The sequence below is a fragment of the Poecile atricapillus genome, chromosome 2, assembly GCF_030490865.1.
Source record: "Poecile atricapillus isolate bPoeAtr1 chromosome 2, bPoeAtr1.hap1, whole genome shotgun sequence".
Classification (NCBI taxonomy): domain Eukaryota; kingdom Metazoa; phylum Chordata; class Aves; order Passeriformes; family Paridae; genus Poecile; species Poecile atricapillus.
Window position 1 is genome coordinate 154289585 of NC_081250.1, and position 26379 is coordinate 154315963.

Below are 26379 nucleotides of genomic sequence, written 5' to 3' on the forward strand. Positions count from 1 at the left end.
TCTTTCTCTTTTTCTCTTCTCTTCTCTTCTCTTCTCTTCTCTTCTCTTCTCTTCTCTTCTCTTCTCTTCTCTTCTTCTTCTCTTCTCTTCTCTTCTTCTTCTCTTCTCTTCTCTTCTCTTCTCTTCTCTTCTCTTCTCTCTTCTCTTCTCTTCTCTTCTCTCTTCTCTTCTCTTCTCTCTCTTCTCTTCTCTCTCTTCTCTTTCTCTCTCTTCTCTCTCTTCTCTTTCTTCCTTATATATTTTCTTAAGCAATATATTTAGATTTCTACATTTTTCTAGACAATATTGAAAATGGCCACATCCTTCCTTTCCACTGAAAGGAATTGAAGCGATCACATTGTTTTAAAATAACCCTGGTCATGTACACAGGTGTCATTGGGTGTCGTTTCACTCTGCTGCACTCCAAGGGGTGGATTAATGAGATTAATCACAAGGATTAATGAGAACTCTGCCTGTGCACAGATGTTTCCAAGGGCTGCCATCCCCACCTCAGGCACGGGCTCTGAGCATCTCTCCCCACAGGAAAACATCCTCAGCAGCCACAGGCCCGGGGACCAGCGCTCCCAGGAGCAGCTGGAAGGGAGCCGGGAGCGCTGTCAGCACCTGAGCTCTGCCACCGGAGGTTTCCCAAATCAATCACCCAAGGAAAACACTCCCCGAACACCCCAGTGCTGAAACATCCCTGGGAAAGGCATCTCCCAGCCCTCTGATGTGGTTCTGCTCCAGCCAAGCCTCCCACACCTTCCGGCAGCTGAGGCCGCGGGGCTGGGATGCCCGAGCCCTGGCGTGTCCCTGCCAGGCTTCCCGGTGTGAAAAACGAGCTTCACATCGTTTTTATAGGATTTAAAAGTTTAATAAAAAAAAAACAATTAGGAGAAAAAAATAAAGTAAAGAATACAGATACGGCCGGGTGTCTCTGCATTCAGCCAAGAAAGCAACACCTTACTAACAAAGGATTGTCCCTTAAAAACAGAACCCTGTTACATATCCAGAAATTCTCATACATATCCAGAAATTCTCACACATATCCAGAAATTCTCACACATATCCAGAAATTCTCACACATATCCAGATATTCTCATACATATCCAGAAATTCTTATTCATATCCAGAAATTCTCATACATATCCAGAAATTCTCACACATATCCAGATATTCTCACACATATCCAGAAATTCTCATACATATCCAGAAATTCTCACACATATCCAGATATTCTCACACATATCCAGATATTCTCATACATATCCAGATATTCTCACACATATCCATAAATTCTCACACATGTTCATACATTCTTCTTAGGCTCTTTGGTTTTCTTCTGTTTAGTTTTCTCTTGCCCCCTTCCCAATAGATCAATCCTCTTGGTGCCATCGAGATTTACATTCACTGATACCAGAAATGCAATAAATTCCTCCCCCCAGAGTTCTGGTCACTGCTGTCTTCATCTGGATAAGATAATTTACAAATGCAGGAGTTCTCCAGCTATTTTTTTTTCCTCAGTCTTTGGGTTATACAAACAAAAGCAGTTTTTATTTTAATACTATGCCATAGCCTAACATATATGTATTATACCACTATTTCTAAATTTCATCAATAACAGAAATAAAAAAAACTCTATTAATACAACAAAAATTTCTCATTCTTATACACATAACATTCGTTTTAACATTTGCGAAAAACCAACAATATAAAATGTATCTGTAACACCGGGAAGCTGCAGGACCAGCGAGTGCAGGGCATCCCGGGGGTCTGCGCCCCTCTCTGTGCCCCTGGAGCTGCAGGGGATCCACAGCACCCACCCACGGGGAGATCTGTGGGGATCCACACCATCCATCCATGGGGAGATCTGTGGGGATCCACAGCACCCACCCACGGGGAGATCTGTGGGGATCCACAGCACCCACCCATGGGGAGATCTGTGGGGATCCACACCATCCACCCATGGGGAGATCTGTGGGGATCCACACCATCCATGGACAGATCTGTGGGGATCCACACCATCCACCCATGGGGAGATCTGTGGGGATCCACACCATCCATGGACAGATCTGTGGGGATCCACAGCACCCACCCATGGGGAGATCTGTGGGGATCCACACCATCCACCCATGGGGAGATCTGTGGGGATCCACACCATCCACCCACCCATGGGGAGATCTGTGGGGATCCACACCATCCACCCATGGGGAGATCTGTGGGGATCCACACCACCCACCCATGGGGAGATCTGTGGGGATCCACACCATCCACCCATGGGGAGATCTGTGGGGATCCACAGCACCCACCCATGGGGAGATCTGTGGGGATCCACACCATCCACCCATGGGGAGATCTGTGGGGATCCACACCATCCATGGACAGATCTGCAGGGATCCACACCATCCATGGACAGATCTGCAGGGATCCACAGCATCCATGGACAGATCTGTGGGGATCCACACCATCCATGGACAGATCTGTGGGGATCCACACCATCCATGGACAGATCTGCAGGGATCCACACCATCCACCCACCCAGGGACAGATCTGCAGGGATCCGCACCATCCATGGACAGATCTGCAGGGATCCATCCACCCACCCACCGAAGGATCTGCAGGGATCCACACCATCCACACCATCCATGGACAGACCTGCAGGGATCCACACCATCCACCCACCCACAGGGAGATCTGTGGGGATCCACACCATCCATGGACAGCTCTGCAGGGATCCACAGCACCCACCCACCCACCCATGGGGAGACCTGTGGGGATCCACAGCACCCACCCACGGGGAGATCTGTGGGGATCCACAGCACCCACCCACGGGGAGATCTGTGGGGATCCACACCATCCATGGACAGATCTGCAGGGATCCACACCATCCATGGACAGATCTGCAGGGATCCACACCATCCATGGACAGATCTGTGGGGATCCACACCACCCACCCACCGATGGATCTGCAGGGATCCACACCATCCACGGACAGATCTGCAGGGATCCACAGCACCCATCCACCCACCGAAGGATCTGCACAGCCTGGCCGGGCACCCCTGGACCTGCCGGGAGCCTCCGGGGTTCGGTCTGGACTGGGAGCAGCTTCCCCGTGGGGTGGGCAGCTGCCAGCCCATCCTCCTGCAGCTCTTTCCACAATTAATGAATTAGTCCAGGATTAATCGCTCGCTCCTCTGGGCAGGGCCTGGTTGGTTCTGCCCTGGAGAGGGGATGTTCTGGGAGGGGCACCAGCATTTCCAGCTCTGTCAGGGGCTCCTGCTGCCTGTCAGGGAGGTTCACTGCGGGTGATGCTGGCTGTCCCGGGCAGCCAGGGGACAGCAGCTCCGTGTGGCTGCTCTGGGGACACATCCCACACCTGCAGGCGCTCAGAGGAGCCGTGGCCCGGGCTCTGGAGAGGGTGGCAGCGTGCTCTGCACAGCTGGAACGGGACCAGCTCTGCGGGACACGTCCTGTGCGGGGAGATAAACCACAGCCCGTCTGGCAGGGGCAAAGAAACCTCCCGGGAAGCTGTAAAATGCTGGGAGGCTTCTAAACGAGCTGTGCCAGCTCCAGAGAGGGCTCCAGGGCCTCTGGCACACTTTGGAGGAGTTTCCTGCGTGGCCGTGGCCGTGCCCAAGGAGAAGGGGGGGCACCAATGTGGAGAAACTCGGTGATGCTGCTCCTGCTGTGCCCGGGCTGTGCACGGAGCCTGGGCTGAGCTGGGCTGAGCTGAGCTGAGCTGGGCTGAGCTGAGCTGGGCTGAGCTGAGCTGAGCGAACAGAGAGGTGGGATCCTTCTGCCAGCAAGGCCGGGTGACCCCTGCACCCCTCGTACTCTCTCCCGCTGAGGATGCAGCCCAGCCGGGATGGCTGAAGCTGCGGTGAAATCACAAAACCACCGTGGAATCACAGACGGGTTTGGGCTGAAGTGTCCCCAAAGCTCCAGTCCCACCCCTTCCATGGGCAGGGACACCTTCCACTATCCCCGGCTGCTCCGAGCCCGGTCCAGCCTGGCCTTGGACACTTCCAGGGATCCAAGGGCAGCCCCAGCTTCTCTGGGCAACCCGTGCCAGGGCCAAACCACCCTCACAGGGAAGGATTTCTTCCCAATACCTCCTCTAAATAAATCCCCCCTTTTTCAGTTAAAAACTGTCCCCCCTTGTCCCGTCACTCTCTGCCCACGATAAGAGAAATGCAATTAGTGAAGTTCCAGTTATGCTGCAGTTCCCGAGCTCAGCATCCGGCAGGCTGAGAGCAGATGTCGGGCAGGGAAGGGCTTCAGAGCAGGGAGCGAAGCCACCGGGACCGGGTCCTGCATCCACCTCTCCCCCGAGGACAGGGGACCTCCAGCCCAGGTGTGTTCCCTGGAGCCAAACCCCGCGGTGAGTCAGAGCCAGAAGCTCTCGGCGTGCTGATCAGCCAGTCTGGCGAGCGCCCACGCCAGCAGGAATGTGCTCCCGGAGCAGGACACCCAGGAAAGGCAGTCCCTCCTGCACACGGGGCACCGAGTCACCCACGGCCACGCGGGACACGGTCACACGCCGGGCTGTGTGACACACAGTGTCCCCACTCACGGGACTGGCACACGCGTTGTCCCGGGTGTCCGGGCTCCCAGGGAATCACCCCAGGGTCCCGCAGGACCCCGCAGGGCTCCGGGCACGGGGGGGCACAGGGAGCCCACGCAGTCACACACACCGAGGCACAGACACCCGTGTGTGTGGCACAGACACCTGTGCAGGTTGATGGGAGCACGGCCACTGTCACCAATGTTCCCACGCACACCCGTGGCCAGCGCTGGCCCTTCTCTGTCAGCCCAGGCATGGCCACAGGGACAGGCTTGCTCTGTCCCGGCCGGGGGCAGGGACAGCTGCAGGGTGCTGGCTGCAGCTCCCAGAGACAATTCCAACAAGCCCAGATCCGTGGACACCCCCGTGGGACCGTGGGCAGGGCTGTCCACGAGCGGCTGAGCTGTCAGAGAAAGCGGAGTCCAGGAGCCTCATGGAAGGAGAGGTGTCCCACGTCCTGTCCTTGGGCTGCTGCCGGCCCCGGGGGTCCTGCGGTCAGTCCGGGTCCGTGTTCCAGCTCTGCTCCCGTGTGTCAGCACAGGCAGCGCCTCCCTGCCGGCCCCAGGGGCGGGGAGGGAAGGGTTTAAATGGGGCTCCTGCCTCCTCTGCTCACCTGGCTGCGAGTCGGCGGGAGGAGGAGGAGGAGGAGGAGGAGGAGGAGGAGGAAGAGGAGGAGGAGGAGGAGAACCGGAGCCTGCCGGCGATCCAGCCGCTCTGGATACACGTCCAGGAGGTAGGACAGAGCCCACCTGGGGGTCACCGAGGCCACCACAGGGAACCTGCACGGGAGGCGGGGACCTCACCTCTGTCCCAAACTCCCGCGCGGGGAAGGGGTGGCTGCTGAAACTCCCGGCACCGGAGAGCAGGAGATCTCCAGGCAGAGCTTGGTCCTTTTTGGGAAGGGACAAAGTGACCGAGTGGCAGCAGGCCCGAGCGGAGCTGCTGCTCTCTGGGATGTTTTTTGTTAGCTTTTTAGCCGAACTGGGATGCGGGAGGGAAACAGCCGGAGCTGCGGGACCCGCCGGCACCCGGGGCTGGAGCGGTGGGACCGGCGCGGTGGGGCTGGAGCGATGGGGATCGCTGGGATCCGGGGGCTGGAGCGATGGGGCTCGCTGGGATCCGGGGGCTGGAACAGTGGGGATCGCTGGGATCCAGGGAATGGAGCAATGGGGATCGCTGGGATCCAGGGAATGGAGGGATGGGGATCGCTGGGATCCGGGGGCTGGAGCGATGGGGCTGGGCTGGAGCGATGGGGATCGCTGGGATCCAGGGAATGGAGCGATGGGGATCGCTGGGATCCAGGGGCTGGAGCGATGGGGATCGCTGGGATCCAGGGAATGGAGCAATGGGGATCGCTGGGATCCAGGGAATGGAGGGATGGGGATCGCTGGGATCCGGGGGCTGGAGCGATGGGGCTGGGCTGGAGCGATGGGGATCGCTGGGATCCAGGGAATGGAGCGATGGGGGTCTCTGGGATCCAGGGATCGGAGGGATGGAGCTCGCTGGGATCCAGGGAATGGAGAGGTGGGGATCGCTGGGATCCAGGGAATGGAGCGATGGGGCTCGCTGGGATCCAGGGAATGGAGCGATGGGGATCGCTGGGATTCAGGGAATGGAGCGATGGGGCTCGCTGGGATCCAGGGAATGGAGCGATGGGGATCGCTGGGATTCAGGGAATGGAGCGATGGGGGTCTCTGGGATCCAGGGAATGGAGCGGTGGGGGTCTCTGGGATCCAGGGAATGGAGCGGTGGGGGTCTCTGGGATCCAGGGGCTGGAGCGGTGGGGGTCTCTGGGATGCGGGGGCTGGAGGGACTGGTGGGATTTCGCTCCCCGGGGCGTGGGCAGGACTGGGGACCCCCGCCCTGTGGGGCCATCCCGGCTCGCTCCGGCTGGAAAACCGCTTCCACCGGAGCCTCCTGGGCTGGGCTGCCGCAACAGCTCGCAGAGCCAGCCAGCCCCTGCCCCGGGAGCTGCAGCCCAGCCCCGGCATCAGGAGGCTGATTAGAGAGCGGCTAATGACAGGCTGCAGCTGACTTTGCAGCGCAGGGTGTTCACACGACATCCGTGTCCTACAAAGGTGTCGCCGGCTCCAGGGTGTGACACCGCACTCGGGGACCCAGCGCCACCCCAGCAGGCAGCACAGCCAGCCCGTCACCTCCCGGCTGCATCCTCGGGGTCGGGCAGGGGGGAGAGGAGCTGCTGCTGGAGGCGCAAGGTGGGACAGAGCCACGGGCAGGGTCCCCGGAGAGCAAGGGCTGGGATAAATCTCTGCCCCATCGTGGTGCAGCTGGCCCAGCATCAATCCAACGTTTAAATGGATCAAAAGCAATGACTCAGAGACTTTCTGACTGTTAAGTAAACAGTCGGAGACTTAAGCTGTGACCCTGATAGGGAGCTAAACGTGTCATTAATGTCAGTCAGCACAGTTTACGGGAGATGGGCGTTCCCAAAGAGATGCTCTGGGTTTCGATTCTGCTGTTTTCACAAGACCGTGGCCTCGTCACTGCACAATGCTGGAGATGCTGAAAGTTTGTTTACAAGGCTTCCCAAGGGGACCAGGTGACAACGTGAGACATCCTGGGAGTGGGTGGCATCCCTGCCTGTGGCAGGGGCTGGGACGAGATGAGTTTGAAGGTCTCTTCCCACCCAGACTATCCCGGGATTCCATGATGCATCTGTGACTCCTACATTAAATAATACGGAGCCCAGTTTTGCAGGACGGGGTTTGGGGTCTCTGCCCACCCAGAGGCCTTAGGACAAGCAGAGACCCAGAGAACCCAGAGACCCACCCCAGCAGCAGCAGCAGCAGCACAGCCAGGGGAAAAGCCTCTCTCAGCTGAGAGCCACTGCTGCCCCCGGATCTGAACAGCCACTCCTCCATCCCTGAGGCTATTCCCGCGTCCCACGGACTGCCAGGGTGGCGTGGGATCAGGAGATCCACACAGACAGCCGTGGGCTGGGCTCTGCCTGTCACCCTGTGTCCCACCACGCTCGTGGCCAGCCTGTGACCGGCACAGGGAGATGATCTCAAGAGGGCAGGAAATGACTGCAGCACCAGGCAGCACCTCTCTGAGGCTGTGCCATCGTGTCAGGAAGCCACTGCTGTCTCTTGGCATGAGCTGAGCTTGGGAAGAGACCAGCAGGGAGATGTGGCTGTCCCAGGGCAGCTCCAGGGGGCAGGGAGGGAGCGATGCCTTGAGAGGCTCCCTGGATCAGAGGCTGGAGAGTTAAAGGAATAAAGCAGGTATTTGTTAAAAAGGCCTTGGGCAGTGCAGGAGCTGGCTGTGGCTCTGCCCAAGGTGGACAGTGGGTCACAGGTTTTCACACTTTTGGTGCATTTTTTTTGTGCATTCACAAATTTTGGTGCATTTACATATCGGGGTTAATTGTCCAGTTACAGCTGGAAGTCCCATCCTCCCAGTAACTGCCCCCAGTTCACTGCTGTTTGTACTTTTTGGGGCCTGAATCCATGACGGTGATCTTGGTTTTTGGGCTGTGAAAGGATTGTTGTGTCTGACTGAACTATGAGGAGAGCTTGCTAACGCTCTGTGAAGTTCAGAGTTACATCCTGATGCAGCAGAGGATCTGAAAATTACGAAAGCTAAAACTGAAGGTGTCAGGAGCAGCGGTCCTGTCTCGTGCAGACACCCAGTGGCATCAGCCCAGAAGTGGTGGTTGTGTCACCCAGGAACAGAAGAGGAAAGGGGTTGAGGCCACAGGCTTGAGGCAGTGTCGGGCTCTGAGAGAGCAGGTGGGGAGCTGCAGGGTGTCCATGCTGCTGGGATGATGCTCCTTTCTGTGGTGCTGTCACTCACCTGGGACGTGCCCTCAGAGCTCTCTGGCCAGCCCAGCTGCAGCCTGGCCCTTGGATTGCTCTGAGGGAGCAGCAAAGCCCCTGAGGCCACTCCCTGCTTCTCCCTGCGGTCACCTCCAGGGAGAGGCTTCCCCCACACCCACTGTGAAAACCGCACACGGACTTGTGTCTTACCACAGGCTCTGTTTGTTTCTGCCTCCCCAGACACACTCCGTGCCCCACAGGAGCAGGATTCCTCCCAGAGATGATGCAGAAGATGAGTGGATGCTCCCAGAACGAGTCGAGCAGCACAGGGAGTAACCCAGCTGCAGGTGAACACAGAGAGGTGGGTGGGGGTGGGAGTAACTTCATCGCTGGAGTCTTCATCCAGGCCAAGAACAAGAAGCTGAGCGTCTACGAAGCCATGATGAGGGGGCTGCTGACCCCGGGCACGGCGCTGGTGCTGCTGGAGGCGCAGGCGGCTTCGGGGCTGCTCACGGACCCCGTGAGGAACGAGCAGCTCTCGGTGAAAGAGGCGCTGGCTCAGGGACTCATTGGCCGGGACTTCTACGAGAAGCTGCTCTCGGCAGAGGGAGCGGTGACAGGGTACACAGAGCCCTACACAGGACACAGGATCTCCCTCTTCCAGGCCATGAAGCAGGAATTCATCGTCAGGGAACACGCCATCCGCCTGCTCCAGGCCCAGATGGCCACGGGCGGCATCATCGACCCCGTGCGCGGCCACCGTGTCCCCGTGGAGGAGGCCTACAAGCGTGGCTACTTCGACCAGGAGATGAGCCAGTTCCTTTCTAACCCCGAGAATCAAACAAGAACTTGCTTCGACCCCAACACCCACGAGAACCTGACGTACCTGCAGCTGCTGCGCCGCTGCGTGCCTGACCCCGACACGGGGCTGCTGATGCTGCAGCTGATGGACAAGGGCTCCGTGCTCTACCAGCTGACCGAGGATGCCCGCAAAGCCCTGCAGGCCGCCCGCACCACGCTGCCTGTGGGGCTCTTCCAGGGCCAGAGCGTCACCCTCTGGGAGCTCCTCTTCTCCCGCTACGTCCCCGAGCAGCAGAGAGAGGAGCTGCTGAGGAAATACAGGGCGGGCACGGTGACCATCCTGCAGATGATGAGCATCCTCACCGCCACCATCACCGGGGCAGAAAGGGAGAACGGGGCTCTGGGCTCAGCCAAACCCCGTGACAAGGTGAGGGCGTCACCCCCAGCTCAGGACACGCAGGCCCAGGAGCAGCAGCTGAGAAAGTCCTTGAAGTCCGCGACCGTCCGTGTCACCGCTGGGGAGTTCCGCGGGCAAAACGTTTCTGTGCTGGACCTGCTCTTTTCCAGGTACGTCCCTCAGGGGAAGCGGCAGGAGCTGCTGGAGCTGTACAGGGCAGGGATACTGACCACGGAGCAGGTGGCCACTGTGGTCACCACCATCGTGCACCGAACAGAAGCTGCAAACGCCGCGCTCGTGGCAAGTGCCAGGAGCCCACACAGGGCAGCGGCAGCGGCAGGGGAGGATGGAGAGGATTGTTCAGCGCTCCTGGATGATGCCTTGAAGTCCAGCACCATCAATGTGCTGGCTGGGGAGCTGCAGGGAAAGCAGGTGTCCCTGTGGGACCTGCTCTTCTCCGACTGCATCCCCGAGGAGAAGAGGCAGGAGCTGCTGGAGCTGTACCATGAAAGGTTATTAACTCTGGAGCAGATGACAGATGTTGTCACCACTCTCATTAGGAAAAAAGAATCTGCAGGCAGGAAATTCCACATCACAGTCAAGAGTTCCAACAAGGACCCTGTGACAGCAGCAGGAGAAGAGGATGATGACACCCCCAGAGAAGAGCCATGGGAAACAACCTTGAAAACCACAATGGTTGACATCGAGGCTGGGGAGTTTCAGGGCCACAGGGTCTCGCTGTGGGACCTGCTCCACTCCCGCTACATCCCCGAGGAGAACAGGAAGGAGGTCCTGGAGCTCTTTGAGGCAGGGGAGCTGACCCTGGAGCAGGTGAAGACCATTGTCACCACCATTGTGACCAGGGCAGCAGCAGCGAGGGCAGAGCCAGAGACAGAGCCGGTGGCCACCGAGGCTGAACCCACCCCCCTGCATGGGGACAGGGCCTGGGAGGACACCCTGAAGGCCACCACAGCCGAGGTGTCAGTGGGGGAGTTCCAGGGCAGGCAGACCTCCCTGTGGGACCTGCTCTTCTCCCACTACATCCCCGAGGAGAAGCGGCAGGAGCTGCTGGAGCTGTACCGTGGCGGGACATTGGCCTTGGAGCAGATGACAACTGCTGTCACCACTCTCATTAAGAAAAAAGAATCTGCAGGCAGGAAATTCCACATCACAGTCAAGAGTTCCAACAAGGACCCTGTGACAGCAGCAGCAGGAGAAGAGGGTGACGAATCCCCCAGAGAAGAGCCATGGGAAACAACCTTGAAAACCACAATGGTTGACATCGAGGCTGGGGAGTTTCGGGGCCACAGGGTCTCGCTGTGGGACCTGCTCCACTCCCGCTACATCCCCGAGGAGAACAGGAAGGAGGTCCTGGAGCTCTACGAGGCAGGGGAGCTGACCCTGGAGCAGGTGAAGACCATTGTCACCACCATTGTGACCAGGGCAGCAGCAGCGAGGGCAGAGCCAGAGGCACCTGTGAGTGGTCCCAGGGCAGAGCCAGTGGCCACCGAGGCTGAACCCACCCCCCTGCACGGGGACAGGGCCTGGGAAGAGACCCTGAAGGCCACCACAGCCGAGGTGTCACTGGGGGAGTTCCAGGGCAGGCAGACCTCCCTGTGGGACCTGCTCTTCTCCCACCACATCCCCGAGGAGAAGCGGCAGGAGCTGCTGGAGCTGTACCGTGGGGGGACACTGCCCATCCAGGAGCTGCTGAGCACCACCAGCAGCCTCGCCAGTGACAGCCTCGAGAAGCACTTCAGGGCCCTTCCGGCGCACACCATGGATCTTCTGCGCTCCGAGGGCTCCTACATCACCTTTGACCCGTCCCAGGAGCGCAGGGTGTCGGTGTGGGAGCTCCTGTCCTCCAAGCAGGTCTCCGAGTACAAGCGGGAGGCGTGTCTCGACACCTACCCCTCGGGAGGGCTGACGGTGAACAGGATCACCATCACCACCACCATCACCACCGGCCCCCGGCTCGACAGGAGCCACCCCCGGCACCACTAACGCCCGGCAGAGGCAGAGGAGGGTCCTGGGCACCTGTGGGACTTTGCTCTTCACGTCCCTCCGTGTGTCACGGCGGTGACAAAGCCACGTCTGGAGGGGGTGGGCACTTGGTTAAACTCCTGCTGGCTCAACTCTGACTGTGTTGGGATTTCTTTGGCCTGGCAGAGCTTTCCCAGAGGGGCTCTGGGGGTGTCCAGGAGCCCTGGGACAGCACCGTGAGCAAGGACAGGGACACGTGGAGCCAGCACCCAGCTCAGGAGGGCTGCAGAGTGCCCTGAGGGGAGCAGGCAGAGACCCCAGGGTGGGGGCTGTGGGCAGCAACACCCGGCCCCAGGGGAGCCACAGAGGGACAGACACCCCCTGTTCAGGACAGCCGGGACCCTGAGGCACAGCAGGGGCAGTGGTGGCCTGTGGGACACTGGGACCTGACCTGTCCCAAGTTCTGCTGCAGAACTGGGTCCCTGGGCTGGAGGATGGGGCTGCAAGCGCCCCTGGGCTGCTGGAGCTCGTGGCACACGAGCACTGAAAGAGAGGGACACTGGTGCCAGGGCTGTGACCTCTGTGACAGTGAGAGGTGGCCAGGGGCACCCACGGGAACAGCAGTGCCTGGGGCACGAGGGCACTGCCCGCAGGGCATGGGGTGCTGCCCCATAGAGGGAACGGGGAGACTGGAAATTCCTCATAAGGGAGCAGGGAAAAGGATGAGCTGAGCTGTTTATTGCCCCATTACATTGTCCCACCCCACTGTCCCTTCCATTTGTCCCACCCCATTGTCCCATCCCATCCATTTGTCCCACCCCACTGTCCCATCCCATATCATTGTCCCACCCCATTGTCCCACCCCACTGTCCCGTCCATTTGTCCCACCCCATTGTCCCATCCCATCCTTTTGTCCCATCTCATTGTCCCATCCCACTGCCCCATCCTATCTCATTGTCCCATCCCTTTGTCCCACCCCACTTCCCCACCCCATCCCTTTGTCCCATCCCTTTGTCCCACCCCACTGTCCCGCTCTGTGAGGTCTCAGAGAAGCCCAGGAATGATGAGGCACAGGAATGATGAAGCGCAGGAATGATGAAGCGCAGGAATGATGAAGCACAGGAATGCTGAGGCACAGGGAAGGAGAGGGAGGATGACTGGACTGCTGGGATGGGAAATGCAGCCGTGTGCTCCGTGTCTTCTCAAGCCCTAGGATTGCCGCGGGTTATTGCCGATCCAGCAGGAGGCCAGGAGAGGCCCTGGAAGGAATTCTGCCCACCCGGGGTGCCCGGGCTGAGGAGCTCCCGGTGCGGGATGTCCCCGGAGCTAAAAGTTCCAGTGGGCTCACAAAACGCGCTCGGAGTAAGCCATGGAGGAGAACCCATCAGGGCTACCAGAGAAGAGGAGACAGGGCTGTTTCGGTGGCTCCCAGAGCCCCCAGCCCCGTGGGGACCCCGGGGCGGTGCTGCCGTGCCCTTTTCCCCGCAGTGTCGCAGCCACCGGCCGGTGACACCGCAGCGCTCCGTGTCGCGGCTCCTGGCACTGCCGGGCCACCGGGACACGCCGAGGGCTGGGCTAGGGTCTGCGGGGGAGGGAGGACAGGATGGTGGGGAAGGGGCTGCGGGGACCCGGGGGCAGATCCAGCCTGCCCGGGGAGCCGCGCCGGGGGGCTCCGGATGGCTCCGGATGGCTCCGGGGATTCGCGTTGCGCTCCCACAGGAAGCGCTGGATTTCCAAAAACGCAGCTGAAGGAAAGCAGGAGGCTGTGCGAGGGGAGAGCTGAATACATTTGCATGGCTAAGAGCTCGTTGCATAACGGGACGAACCGGAGCAGCTGCCGGGGGCACGGGGGAAAGGAAGGCTCGGGCGGTGTCCCCCATCCCTGCGGGAATGTCGCACCACAGCGGATGCTCCGGGAAGCGCCTCGCTCTTGTGGGAGCAGAGGGGGGACAGAAAAAGCTCCAGGACGGGATCTGAGCTGCTGGGGAAGGAACAGGAAAGCAGCGAATGCCTCGCTGTGCCCACGGGAGTGCCCGCAGCGGCTTTTCCTGCAGCGTGAGCACAGAACCGTGCACTCCTGGAGCGCTTTGCTGGGACGGGACATTGAAGCTCATCCTGTTCCACCCCCTGCCATGGGCAGGGACACCTCCCACTACCCCAGGCTGCTCCGAGCCCCGTCCAGCCTGGCCTTGGACACTTCCAGGGATCCAGGGGCAGCCACAGCTTCTCTGAGCAACCTCTGCCATGGCCTCACCACGCTCACAGGGAAGAGTTCCTTCCTGATACCCAATCTAAATCTACTCTCTTTCAGCACAAAGCCATCCCACCCTCTCCCATTTTCACATGCTCTTGTGCAAAGTCCCTCTGCAGGGACCCATGGGGGCCACAGAGCTCTGCAGCGGTGCCCTCGAGGGTGGCACAGGTGCCAGCCTGGCTCGTGACCCCCCTGGAATCCCCAGCCCACCCGGACACAGCCGAGGGGGCCGGCAGGGCTCTCCCAGGCCAGCTCTGCCCTTCCTTTTCCAGCAGCCACAAACGTTCTCTGGGTGTCCAGCCCAGTTTCCTCACGTGCCAATCCCTCCATCAGCCGGAGCAGACCCACTCCTGGCCCCGTCTGGCCCTGATAACGCTGCCCTGGGCAGTTTTATCTCCCGGCACATCTGTCCTGCCAGAGCTGCTCCTGCTCTGAGTTCCTCCCTCAGTTGTGTCTGCCCCTTTTCCACGGTGAATCCAGGGGTTTGGGGCATGGCTGGAGCTCAGGCTGCACACAGAGCCCTTCCTGGCCCCTGGCACTGTCTGCCCCTCTGGAAACACCTCCTGGGGCAGCTGAGGACACGCCAGGGCCTCATTGCCTGAACCCTCATCCCTGCTGAGGCTGCTGAAGCCACACAGGCCTTTTCCTCTTAATCACATCCATGCCGTGTGCTTCACTGTTTGTTCAGTGACTGCGGGGCATGACTGTGCATTCGGGCCCCTTCCTGATGGTCCCATGACTGCTCCTTCAGCTTCAATGTCACCTGTCCCAGCCCTCTGTGCTGCCCAGCTCAGCTCGCTCACCCTTCCTGCTGTTTATTGCCAAAGCTGTTGATAAAAATACAGAATGGATCTGACTCTGAGAGCCCACGGTCTCCCCTTCCAGCACACCCCAGTGTGACCCTGAGGCTGACAGGGCACGTGTCCCTCTGTCCCTGTGTCCCTGTGTCCCTGTGCCCCTGTGTCCCTCTGTCCCCGTGTCCCCGTGTCCCCGTGCCCCTCTGTCCCTGTGTCTCTGTGTCCCTGTGTCCCTCTGTCCCTGTGTCTCTGTGTCCCTGTGTCCCTCTGTCCCTGTGCCCCTCTGTCCCTGTGTCCCTGTGTCCTCATGTCTCTGTCCCTGTGTCCCCGTGTCCCTCTGTCCCTGTGTCCCTGTGTCCCCATGTCCCCATGTCCCCGTGTCCCTCTGTCCCCGTGTCCCTGTGTCCCTCTGTCCCTGTGTCCCTGTGTCCCTCTGTCCCTGTGTCCCTGTGTCCCTGTGTCCCTGTGTCCCTCTGTCCCCGTGTCCCTGTGTCCCCGTGTCCCCGTGTCCCTGTGTCCCTGTGTCCCTGTGTCCCTGTGCAGCAGCCAGGCTGTCACAGGGACAGAAGTTTCCTTTTTGGCTTCTGGCACTGGGATCTGCTGGGGAGTGCGAATTGTCCTGGTTTGTCCCAACAGCACAAAGGGGGTTCAGCAGCAGAGCCCTGGGGTCTCCAGCACCTTGTCCCCAGCTCCAGAGGTCACACCTGACACCAGCTCTGTCTGTTACGTTTCTCTCCATGAAAGGTTTGACCTGGCAGATAAAAAGGGAACAAACCAGAGTGTTATGATGAACCTTATCCTATTTTCCACTGAACTGGTTCCATGTCTTTGTCGTTATCAAAGCTCAGAAAGATGTTAAAGGTTGTTGGGACAGGGAACTCCCCAGCTGTGATGTGACAGCCCAAACTCCTCTCTCTGACAGCCAAGAGAGCTCCTGCAGCCCAAAGTCCTCAGGCTGGGGTGATGATGTCCCTCCTGCTCATCCTCCCCGGATGGGAGAGGCTGTGCCGAGTGTGCCAGGGACTGTCCCCTGCTCAGCTCCCCAGGACCCGCCCGTCCTGTTCCACAGCCACCAGTGTCCCCTCAGGGGGAGCGGGACAGGGCCCTCGGCCAGCTCTGCCTGGGGAGGGGCTCCTGCAGGGTCCTGGGGAGCAGTGGGGTCACTCAGGGCCAGGGCTGAAGGAGCCAGCAGAGATTTCAAAGTGAAACCACAGTCTGAAGAAGAAGGGAATGCCCTCTCAGCCAAACACAGGATCCAGGGCAGGGACATTCCCATGGGATCAGGGTCTCAGCTGTGCCCAGCCCATCCCCACCTAGAGCTCCACCAGCCCTGTGAGAGGGGCCAGGAGTCAGGAGACCCTGAGCAGGGCCTTGTGGAGCAGCAGTGAATCCCCTGGGAGCTGCTGAGGGCTCCAGTGGCAGCAGGGGCTGACACAAACCAGGTGCCCTCTGTGCGTGACCAGCTACAGGCGACGGGCAAAGTCTGACAGCTGTGCCCAAAACCCCACCAGCCTGCTCCAGAATCAATCCCTCTGCTCCAGAATCAATCCCTCTGCTCCAGAATCAATCCCTCTGCTCCAAAACCCAACCAGCCTGCTCCAGAATCAATCCCTCTGCTCCAGAATCAATCCCTCTGCTCCAAAATCAATCCCTCTAATCCAAAATCAATCCTGCTGCTCCAGAATCAATCCCTCTGCTCCCAAATCCATCCCTCTGCTCCAAAATCAATCCTTCTGCCCAAAACCCAACCAGCCTGCTCCAGAATCAATCCCTCTAATCCAAAACCCAACCAGCCTGCTCCAGAATCAATCCCTCTGCTCCAAAACCCAACCAGCCTGCTCCAGAATCAATCCCTCTAATCCAAAACCCAACCAGCCTGCTCCAAAATCAATCCTTCTGCCCAAAACCCAACCAGCCTGCTCCAGAATCAATCCCTCTGCTCCAGAATCAATCCCTCTGCTCCAAAATCAATCCCTCTGCTCCAGAATCAATCCCTCTAATCCAAAACCCAACCAGCCTGCTCCAAAATCAATCCTTCTGCTCCAAAATCAATCCCTCTGCTCCCAAATCCATCCCTCTGCTCCAAAATCAATCCTTCTGCCCAAAACCCAACCAGCCTGCTCCAAAATCAATCCTTCTGCTCCAGAATCAATCCCTCTAATCCAAAATCAATCCCTCTAATCCAAAATCAATCCTGCTGCTCCAGAATCAATCCTTCTGCTCCAAAACCCAACCAGCCTGCTCCAAAACCAATCCTTCTGCTCCAAAAGCAATCCCTCTGCTCCAAAATCAACCCCTCTGCTCCAGAACCCAACCATCCTGCTCCAGAACCCAACCATCCTGCCCCAGAACCCAACCATCCTGCTCCCAAGCACAGCTGTCCTCCACCACACAGCTCCGGTGGGAGCAGCTGCTGACAGCGCTCTCAGGGCCCCGACCCCCCCTCCCTTTGTTATCTCTGCCCTTGGAACCACAGAATGATGGAATTGCTGAGGTTGGAAAAGCCCTGTGAGCCCACTCCTGCCGTCCCCAGCACAGCCAAGGGCAGCCCTGGCTGCTGTCCCCAAGTGCCACATCCCCGGGGACTCGTCCCGGCTGTGCCAGGGCTGCAGGGCCCTTTCCAGGGATTTCCCTGAGCTCTGCCCTGTCCCGGGGTCTGTGGCCGTGCCCTCCCCTCACCCCCTGCCCATCCTCTGCCTCCCCCTGCTGCTGTCCCCTGCCCCGGGATGTCCCCTCCAGGGACAGGTCCCGAGCCCTCCGCAGGGCTTTGTGGCTACCGCGCTGTCAGCCCTGGCCATCTCCAGCCCCTGGGCTCATCCAAGGCTCCCGGTCAGCCTCAGCTCCTGGCACAGCTGGCTCCCTCCCCGCTGCTGGGAGCGCTTCGGGAAGAGCTGGAGAGGCGTTTCCCGGCCAGCAGGAGCACGGGCAGGGCTGGGAGGAGCAGAAGGAGCCGTTCCAGAGGCTGCGGCTCCTCTCCCGGCTCCCGGGCTCGCCCCGTGCCCGGGGGATTCCAGCAGCGATGGCTGCAGTGGGAACAGCTCCAGAACACTGCCCTGCCTGCTCCAGTCTGCCAGGACCGCTCTGATCCCGCGTTCTTGGGGTCCTGCTGGCCTGCACCCCACTGATGGAGACACCTGAGATACCTGAACCCCATTAATCCCCACACCTGAGTTACCTGAACCCCACTAATCCACACACCTGAGATACCTGAACCCCACCAATGGACACACCTGAGTTACCTGAACCCCCTGATCCACACACCTGAGTTACCTGAACCCCACTAATGGAGACACCTGAGTTACCTGAACCCCACCAATGGACACACCTGAGTTACCTGAACCCCACTAATCCACACACCTGAGTTACCTGAACCCCACTAATGGAGACACTTGAACTACCTGAACCCCCTGATCCACACACCTGAGTTACCTGCACCCCCAATGCACACACCTGAGTTACCTGCACCCCCCAATGCACACACCTGAGTTACCTGCACCCCCAATGCACACACCTGAGTTACCTGCACCCCACTAATGCACACACCTGAGTTCCCTGAACCCCTTTAATCCACACCTGAGTTACCTGCACCCCCTGATCCACACACCTGAGTTACCTGCACCCCCTGATCCACACACCTGAGTTACCTGCACCCCCTGATCCACACACCTGAGTTACCTGCACCCCCAATGCACACACCTGAGTTCCCTGCACCCCTTTAATCCACACCCCTGAGTTCCCTGCTGGCACCTGCAGGGCCCACACCTGCCCGGTGTGTGTGTGTGCAGTGGTGCTGCTGCAGGTGAGGAGCTGCAGGGCAGGCTGAGGTGACACAGGCGGGTCCCTGGTGTCGTGTGCGGCCGCGCTGGCTCTCAGGAGCGGCAGGATGATGTTTGCCAGATCCACGGAGCCGGTTTGGCACCCAGACCTTCAGCCTGGACACGGTGTGAGCTGTGCAATAACACACGAGATGATCACAGCCCCTCCACCCCGCCTGGATAAAAACAGACACACGCCAAGAGCAGCCTCCGGCATCCGAGGGGAAGGGAAGCAGGAGCTGCCCTGCTCCTCGGGGGGTGACGGTGACACTGCTGGGCTGTTCCCCGAACCCCAGAGCCTGCACAGCTTCCAGAAAGGGATAAAAACAAACTGACCTGAGAGGGGCCCCAGGGTTCTGTCAGCTCACACTTGGAGCGCGTTCGGGGGGATCCACACCTGGGACCCACAGTGAATAACGCACGGAGCTCCAGGCTGGCTGCAGATCCCTGGGGGAGGCCCCCCTGCAGACCCCCACCCTGGGGAGCAGCTTCAGAGCCCCTGCACCCGCCAGCCCTGTCAGGCTCAGCAGCACCCTGGGGTCTGCAGGTCCTGGCCCAAGCCCTGGCCCCAGAGGAAGCCGTGCCCAGGACACTGGGGACAGGGGGGACAGGAGCCCCAGGACACTGGGGACAGGGGTGACAGGAGCCCCAGGACACTGGGGACAGGGGTGACAGGAGCCCCAGGACACTGGGGACAGGGGGGACAGGAGCCCCAGGACACTGGGGACAGGGGGGACAGGAGCCCCAGGGCACTGGGGACAGGGGTGACAGGGGTGACAGGAGCCCCAGCTGTACCTGGGGACAGGGGTGACAGGAGCCCCAGGACACTGGGGACACAGGTGACAGGAGCCCCAGGACACTGGGGACAGGGGGGACAGGAGCCCCAGGACACTGGGGACACAGGTGACAGGAGCCCCAGGACACCTGGGGACACAGGTGATAGGAGCCCCAGGGCACTGGGGACAGGGCACTGGGGACAGGGGTGACAGGAGCCCCAGGACACTGGGGACAGGGCACTGGGGACAGGGATGACAGGAGCCCCAGGACACTGGGGACAGGGGTGACAGGAGCCCCAGCTATACCTGCCCAGGGCACTGGGGACACAGGTGACAGGAGCCCCAGGACACTGGGGACAGGGGTGACAGGGGTGACAGGAGCCCCAGGACACTGGGGACAGGGGTGACAGGAGCCCCAGGGCACTGAGGGCAGGGGTGACAGGAGCCCCAGGGCACTGGGGACAGGGGTGACAGGAGCCTCAGGACACTGGGGACAGGGCACTGGGGACACAGGTGACAGGAGCCCCAGGACACTGGGGACAGGGGTGACAGGAGCCCCAGGGCACTGGGGACAGGGGTGACAGGAGCCCCAGGACACTGGGGACAGGGGGGACAGGAGCCCCAGGACACCTGGGGACACAGGTGACAGGAGCCCCAGGGCACTGGGGACAGGGGTGACAGGAGCCCCAGGACACTGGGGACAGGGGTGACAGGAGCCCCAGGGCACTGGGGACACAGGTGACAGGAGCCCCAGCTGCACCTGCCCAGGGCACTGGGGACAGAACTCGCCCCCAGCAGCAAATCCTGCCTGCCTGGCCTCCCCCACACCACAGTCCTGGATGGAAACCAAAAGCTGAACCTTCAGACCCATGATCTGAGTGCTGAGATCCCCAAAGTGCTCAGCCAGGAGCTCTGGCCTGCTCCTGTGCTCAGGGCAGCCGGGAAGGAGCTGGGGAAGGACGGGCTGGTGGCAGCACAGCCAGGGGAGCTCCCCTGGCAGCAGCATTTCCTCCTGGAGCCCTGATGCCACAGGCATCGGACCTTCCCAAGGTTCCTGACCCAGCTGTGGCAGGAGAAGGTGACACTGAGCAGAGGAACAGCCTGAGAGGGGCTGGCAGAGGGAAAGGGCAGAGTCTGGGACAAAAGGTCTCTGCAGCTGCCCCACAGCAGGGGATTCCCAATGGAAATGGCCTGGTAGGGGCTGGTGGAGGAAATGCAGGCAGCTCCTGGGCAGGAGAATCATGGAATCGTTTGGGTTGGAAAAGCCCCCTGAGCCCATCAGGCCAAACTCTTCCCCAGCACAGCCAAGGCCACCACTGACCACGTCCCCAAGTGCCACATTCCCACAGCTGTTAAACCCCTCCAGGGATGGGGACCCCACCTCTTCCCTGGGCAGCTGGGCCAGGGCTGGACAGCCCTTTCCAGGAAGGAATATTCCAAATATTCCACTTAAACCTCCCCTGACACAGCTTGAGGCCATTTCCCCTTGTCCTGTCCCTGTTCCCTGGGCGGCAGAGCCCGATCCCCCCCTGGCTGCCCCCTCCTGTCAGGGATCTCCTGGGAGTGAGGAGGTCTCACCCCCTCCGAGCCTCCTTTTCTCCAGGGTGAGCACCCCCAGCCCCTCCTGGGGCTCCAGACCTTTCCCAGCTCCATTCCTGTCTCTGGATTTGCTCAGCCCTTCAATGTCCTTCTTTTCATGAGGGAGAGGCACAAAACTGCCCCAGGGCTGGAGGTGCCTTAGCAGTGCCAGCTCGAGAGGGGGGTTATTGCCCTGGGCACACAGCCACGCTGTGGCTGGAACAAGCCAGGGGCTGTTGCCCACCTGGACACTCTGGCAGGGTTGTGGAGAGCCCAGCTCCAGGCAGGCAGAGCCTGGGGCTCTGGGTGTGGGTGTGGAGCATCCTCTGGGTCCCACATCCTCAGCACAGCAGTCATGGGCAGAGGTCAAGCCCAGGTCCCCTGCACTGCCCGGCCCCTGCTCCCCCTGAGAATTCCCAGCTGGAGCCCTGGGAGCAGCCAGGGGCAGGCAGATGCTGCAGGAGGTCACACACGAGAGTGTGGAGGCCACCAGGATGGAACCTGTTTCTCCTGTCTCTGGTGATTTGATGGCTGGGACAAGCAGAGGAGGAAGGACCGTGTGACCCCTGCCTGGAAAGGAACAGCGGGACAGGTATTGCTGATGTGCATCCTCCAGCAAAAACAGGTCCATGGATGGGACACTGAGGATGAGGAGGTGACGCTGTCTGGACAGGGGTGACACAGGAGATGGTCACTGCTGAGGGAACACCACTGCCCCTGCTCCCGTCCCAGGGAGCTGAGGATTCCCACAGCAGGAATGCTGAGCTCAGAGTGACCAGCCTTGAACGAGGAGATCCAGGGCCCAGGCAGCCCCAGGGGGATTGATGTGCCCCAAAGGACCTGAAGGATCCTGTAGGAGCTGCTGGGCCAGGCCAGGGACACGGGAATCTCCAGCTGTGGATGTGTCCTGGGTGAGGGACACGGGAATCTCCAGCCGTGGATGTGTCCTGCATGAGGGACACGGGAATGTCCAGTCGTGGATGTGTCCTGGGTGAGGGACACGGGAATCTCCAGCCGTGGATGTGTCCTGCATGAGGGACACGGGAATGTCCAGCCGTGGATGTGTCCTGGGTGAGGGACACGGGAATCTCCAGCCATGGATGTGTCCTGGGTGAGGGACACGGGAATCTCCAGCCGTGGATGTGTCCTGGGTGAGGGACACGGGAATGTCCAGCTGTGGATGTGTCCTGGGTGAGGGACACAGAATCTCCAGCTGTGGATGTGTCCTGCATGAGGGACACGGGAATCTCCAGCCGTGGATGTGTCCTGCATGAGGGACACGGGAATCTCCAGCTGTGGATGTGTCCTGGGTGAGGGACATGGGAATCTCCAGCTGTGGATGTGTCCTGGGTGAGGGACACAGGAATCTCCAGACGTGGATGTGTCCTTGAGGGTGACAACACGAGGGAGATCCACAGGAACCTCAGGACCAAACGCTTCCCCCCACGAAGCTGGAAGTGGCTCCCCAGCTCAGAGCCCGTGTCCCTGCATCCTGCACCCCACTGCCAGCAGGAAAAGCGCAAGGACCCGAGCCCGGGCCAAGCTGTGTTTCATCAGCTGCAGCTCCTGGCAATCACAGCACGGAGCCTCTGGAGCCAGGAGCTGCATCTGCGTCTCTGGTTAATAGCCCTCAATCAATTTTTCTCCCACAAATTTGCCTAATGGCTTTTAAAATCCCTTTAAAATCTACTTGGGCTGCTGCAAACACCCTGTGGCAACGAATTCCGCCGTGTATCACACTGAGCACTCACCCCCAGGAGCAGTGAAAGATTTCCCTCCTCTGTGAATTCCACAGCCCCATCGGGATTCCCGTGTGGAACGAGGCACCTGGAACGAGCAGGCAGGACAGAAGCGCCCTGCTGTGACTCCCCAGTGAAGGAGAAGGGAGCTGGAGAAGGCAGGTGAGGGGTGCAAGGGTGAGGAGCCTCTCCCCGTGCCCCACGCCCTCACCCCAGCCCTGCAGGCCCCCAGCTCAGCTGCTCTCCCAGCTCAGGGACTGGTTTTGTGTGAAAGCTCGTCCACACCTCTGCCGCTCCTCCCTGTGCCACCAGAGCCAGCGCCAGAGCCAAACCACCCAGAAGCTCCAGTGGCATCAGCAAACTCTGCCAACTCATTGTTCATCCCTTTTTGGGGGGAGCTGGAGGTGATGAAAGGCAGCTCCACAGAGAGCCACAGGCAGGGGATGGTCACAGGGGAACCGGAGCCAGCCGAGCTGGGAGGAGGTCACGGAAGGGCCACAGGGGCTGTGAAGATGCGGCAGATGGGAAAGGTGCCTGGGTGTGGCGCGTGGCTTGTGTTTGGTTGCAACATTTTTATTCCTTGTCCTTGAGCGTATTCCCAGACTTCGCCGTGATAAGAGCCAGGGGTTGGCTTCCCTTGCAGCCGTGTCTGGCAGGTAGGGGACAAGGTCACCCCCGTGGGAGCTCCTGGCACCTGGCACAGAGCACAGCGGGGCAGGATGGGTGAGGGGAGGTGGCCCAGGGGGGGATGATGGGGGGACCTTTGCCAGGGCCAGCTCGGGGCCACTCTGACAGCGGGGACTCAGCCAGGGGGGCTCAGGCATGGGGCCACCACACGGCCCTGTCAGTGCCCACGGCGGCTCCTGGGGGCACCGTTTACCCTGGAGCCACGGTCAGAGCAGCCCAGCTGGTGGCCCAGCAGGACCTGCTGGTGGCCCACACCAGGAAACAGCTCCTGCTCCCTCCTCCTCTGCCAGGGCCGGGCCCTTGTGGACCATACCTGGTGTGCACGTCCTGTGTCACCTCGCCCAGAGCCACCCTGGCCGTGCCCCTCTCGGTTAACCGCGGCGGCCAGAGCAGCCACAGGCTGGAGGAGGAGGAGGACGTGCCAAAGCCAGCCAGGCGCCAGTACCGTACGGAAGAAGGGTGGGACAACGAATGGTCGGGCTAAAAGTAACTGGAGACGGCCAGAAAAAGAAAAAGAAAACCAACAACAAAAAAACCCCAACCATCTAACGAGCCAGAGACTTCCCAGTGGAATGAAAACATCTGTTTTCAGACCTTTCGGGGTGCCCAGGGCCCGGCGAGGGGGTCCCGCAGAGGGCCAGCCCCCGGGGCTGTGGCTGCTCGGGAAGATGCCGCGGTGGCCCTGGCACGGCCAGGGAGGGCTGGGGGGAGCGGGCAGGACGGGAGCCCCCCGAGATGGGGCTGGAGAGGGGGCACGGCCGGGGGGAGGCTGGGCAGGGCAGCTCCGCTGGGAGGGGACGGGCCCGGGGCTCCGAGGGGTGGGACAAGCCCCGGGGCCCCGGGCGGGGGCGAGCGGCGGCTGCGGGGCCCGGGGGGTTGGACACGGACCCTGGACGGCCCCGGGGCGGGTGGAGCCCGGCGGCGCATCCCGGTACGGGGGGTGCGGGGTTGTTAGGGGTACGGGGGGTGCGGGGGGTGCCTGGGGGTGCCGGGAGGTGCCGGGGGTGCCGGGGGTGCGGGGTTGTTAGGGGTACGGGGGGTGCTGGGGGTGCGGGGGGTACCGGGGGGTACCGGGGGGTGCCGGGAGGTGCCGGGGGTGCCGGGGGGTGCCGGGGGTGCGGGGTTGTTAGGGGTACGGGGGGTGCCGAGGGGTACCGGGGGATGCCGGGGGTGCGGGGGTTGTTAGGGGTATGGGGGGTGCTGGGGGTGCGGGGGGTGCCGGGGGTGCCGGGGGTGCCGGGGGTGCCGGGGGTGCCGGGGGTGCCGGGGGTGCCGGGGCCCCTCCCGGCGGGGCGGGGCGTGCGCGGCCGCACGTCCGGAGCGGGGCGGGACGAGCCCGGGCCGGCCCCGCGCGGCACCGGCAGAGCGCGGTGGGGCTCGGTTCGGTGCGGAGCCCTGCGGTGCCGCTGCCATCGGCCCGGCTCGGCTCGGCCCGGCTCCGCTCCGTTTCGCTCCCTTCGGCTCGGTTCCGTTCGGTTCCGTTCGGTTCGGCGCGCATCAGCTCGGCTCGACGTGGTTCAGAGCGGAGCGGATCGGGTCGGATCGAAGCGGATCGGGTCGGATCGAAGCGGATCGGGTCGGAGTAGAGCCCGGCACAGCTGAGCTCGGCACAGCCCCGCAGGTTTGGGCACAGCCCGCAGGGCGCGCTCGGCGGCGGGGATGGCGGTGCCGGAGCCGGACGCGCGGCTGGCGCAGGAGAAGGAGGAGGAGAGCGAGGAGGAGAGCGAGGTGCTGGAGGAGAGTCCCTGCGGCCGCTGGCAGAAGCGCCGCGAGCAGGTGGGAGCCGGGCGCGGCGGGATGGGAACGCCGGAGGGCGGCCATGGGAATGCGGGCAGGGGGAGGCCGGGAGATGGGATGTGGATGCCGGGGAATGGGGATGGAGCCGCCGCCGCCGGGCCCTGCGGGGCTGCGGGCTCTGCGGGGCGCCCAGCGCGACCCTTCGCCCTTCGCGGGGGCCGCAGCTCCCGCAGGTGCCCGGGGCACGGTGGGGACGGCGGCTGGAGAGCGATGCAGGGAGCGGCTCCGCGGGGAGCGAGTCCCCGGAGAGCCCGGTGCGGAGAGCCCGGTGCGGAGAGCCCGGTGCGGGGAGCCCGGTGCGGAGAGCCCGGTGCGGGGAGCCCGGTGCGGAGAGCCCGGTGCGGAGAGCCCGGTGCGGGGAGCGCGGTGCGGAGAGCTCGGTGCGGGGAGCCCCGGAGAGCCCGGTGCGGAGAGCCCGGTGCGGGGAGCCCCGGAGAGCCCGGTGCGGAGAGCCCGGTGCGGAGAGCCCGGTGCGGGGAGCCCCGGAGAACCCGGTGCAGGGAGCCTGGTGCGGGGAGCGAGTCCCCGGAGAGCCCGGTGCGGAGAGCCCGGTGCGGGGAGCCCGGTGCGGGGAGCCCCGGAGAGCCCGGTGCGGGGAGCTCGGTGCGGGGAGCCCCGGAGAGCCCGGTGCGGGGAGCTCGGTGCGGGGAGCCCCGGAGAACCCGGTGCAGGGAGCCTGGTGCGGGGAGCGAGTCCCCGGAGAGCCCGGTGCGGGGAGCCCGGTGCGGGGAGCCCCGGAGAGCCCGGTGCGGGGAGCTCGGTGCGGGGAGCCCCGGAGAGCCCGGTGCGGGGAGCTCGGTGCGGGGAGCCCCGGAGAGCCCGGTGCGGGGAGCCCCGGAGAGCCCGGTGCGGGGAGCTCGGTGCGGAGAGCTCGGTGCGGGGAGCCCCGGAGAGCCCGGTGCGGGGAGCTCGGTGCGGGGAGCCCCGGAGAGCTCGGTGCGGGGAGCCCGGTGCGGAGAGCCCGGTGCGGGGAGCCCGGTGCGGAGGGCCCGGTGCGGGGAGCGAGTCCCCGGGGAGCCCCGGGGAGCCAGGCTCGCCATGCCACAGCGCTTGGTGTGCCGGTGCGGAAAGCCAGGCTCGCCTTGTCTCGGTGCGGGAGCCTGTGCGGGGACCGGGCTCTCCGTGCCCGTGTGCGGGGAGCCGATCTCATCGTGTCCCGGTGCAGGGAGCCAGGAGCCGGAACCCGGGCTCATCGTGCCCCGGTGCAGGGTGCCAGGAGCCGGAACCCGGGCTCATCGTGCCCCGGTGCAGGGAGCCAGGAGCCGGAGCCCGGGCTCATCGTGCCCCGGTGCAGGGTGCCAGGAGCCGGAGCCCGGGCTCGTTGTGCCCCGTTGGGACGGCCCGGGAGCGGGGCTCGCCGTGCCCCGGGGTGGGAAGCCCAGGTGTGGAGAGCCGGGCTGTGCCCCGGGGCTCAGTCCCGGGCCCGTCCCAAG

General features: G+C 62.0%; 2 protein-coding genes across 5 annotated transcripts in view; both read left to right on the forward strand.

Annotated features, from left to right (window-relative positions):
* Positions 1–8339: 8339 nt before the first annotated feature.
* On the forward strand, positions 8340–12275 carry LOC131576051 (epiplakin-like). The gene has a single exon (XM_058832342.1). It carries the CDS (start codon positions 8603–8605, stop codon positions 11522–11524), a length of 2922 nt encoding a protein of 973 aa, XP_058688325.1. The 5' UTR covers positions 8340–8602; the 3' UTR covers positions 11525–12275.
* A 12209-nt stretch (positions 12276–24484) lies between these two features.
* The window catches only part of NRBP2 (nuclear receptor binding protein 2), a 34336-nt gene continuing 32441 nt past the window's right edge, over positions 24485–26379 (forward strand). For 3 of the 4 annotated variants that reach the window (XM_058832348.1, XM_058832350.1, XM_058832349.1), the window contains exon 1: positions 24485–24925. In XM_058832348.1, the coding sequence (XP_058688331.1) occupies positions 24809–24925 (117 nt within the window). In that variant the 5' untranslated portion in view covers positions 24485–24808. The remainder of the gene's footprint in view (positions 24926–26379) is intronic. The other variant, XM_058832347.1, reaches the window with a different exon arrangement.

Coding starts and splice junctions, on each gene's coding strand:
- LOC131576051 (XM_058832342.1), top strand. CDS start 8,603: ATGATGCAGAAGATGAGTGGATGCTCCCAGAACGAGTCGAGCAGCACA.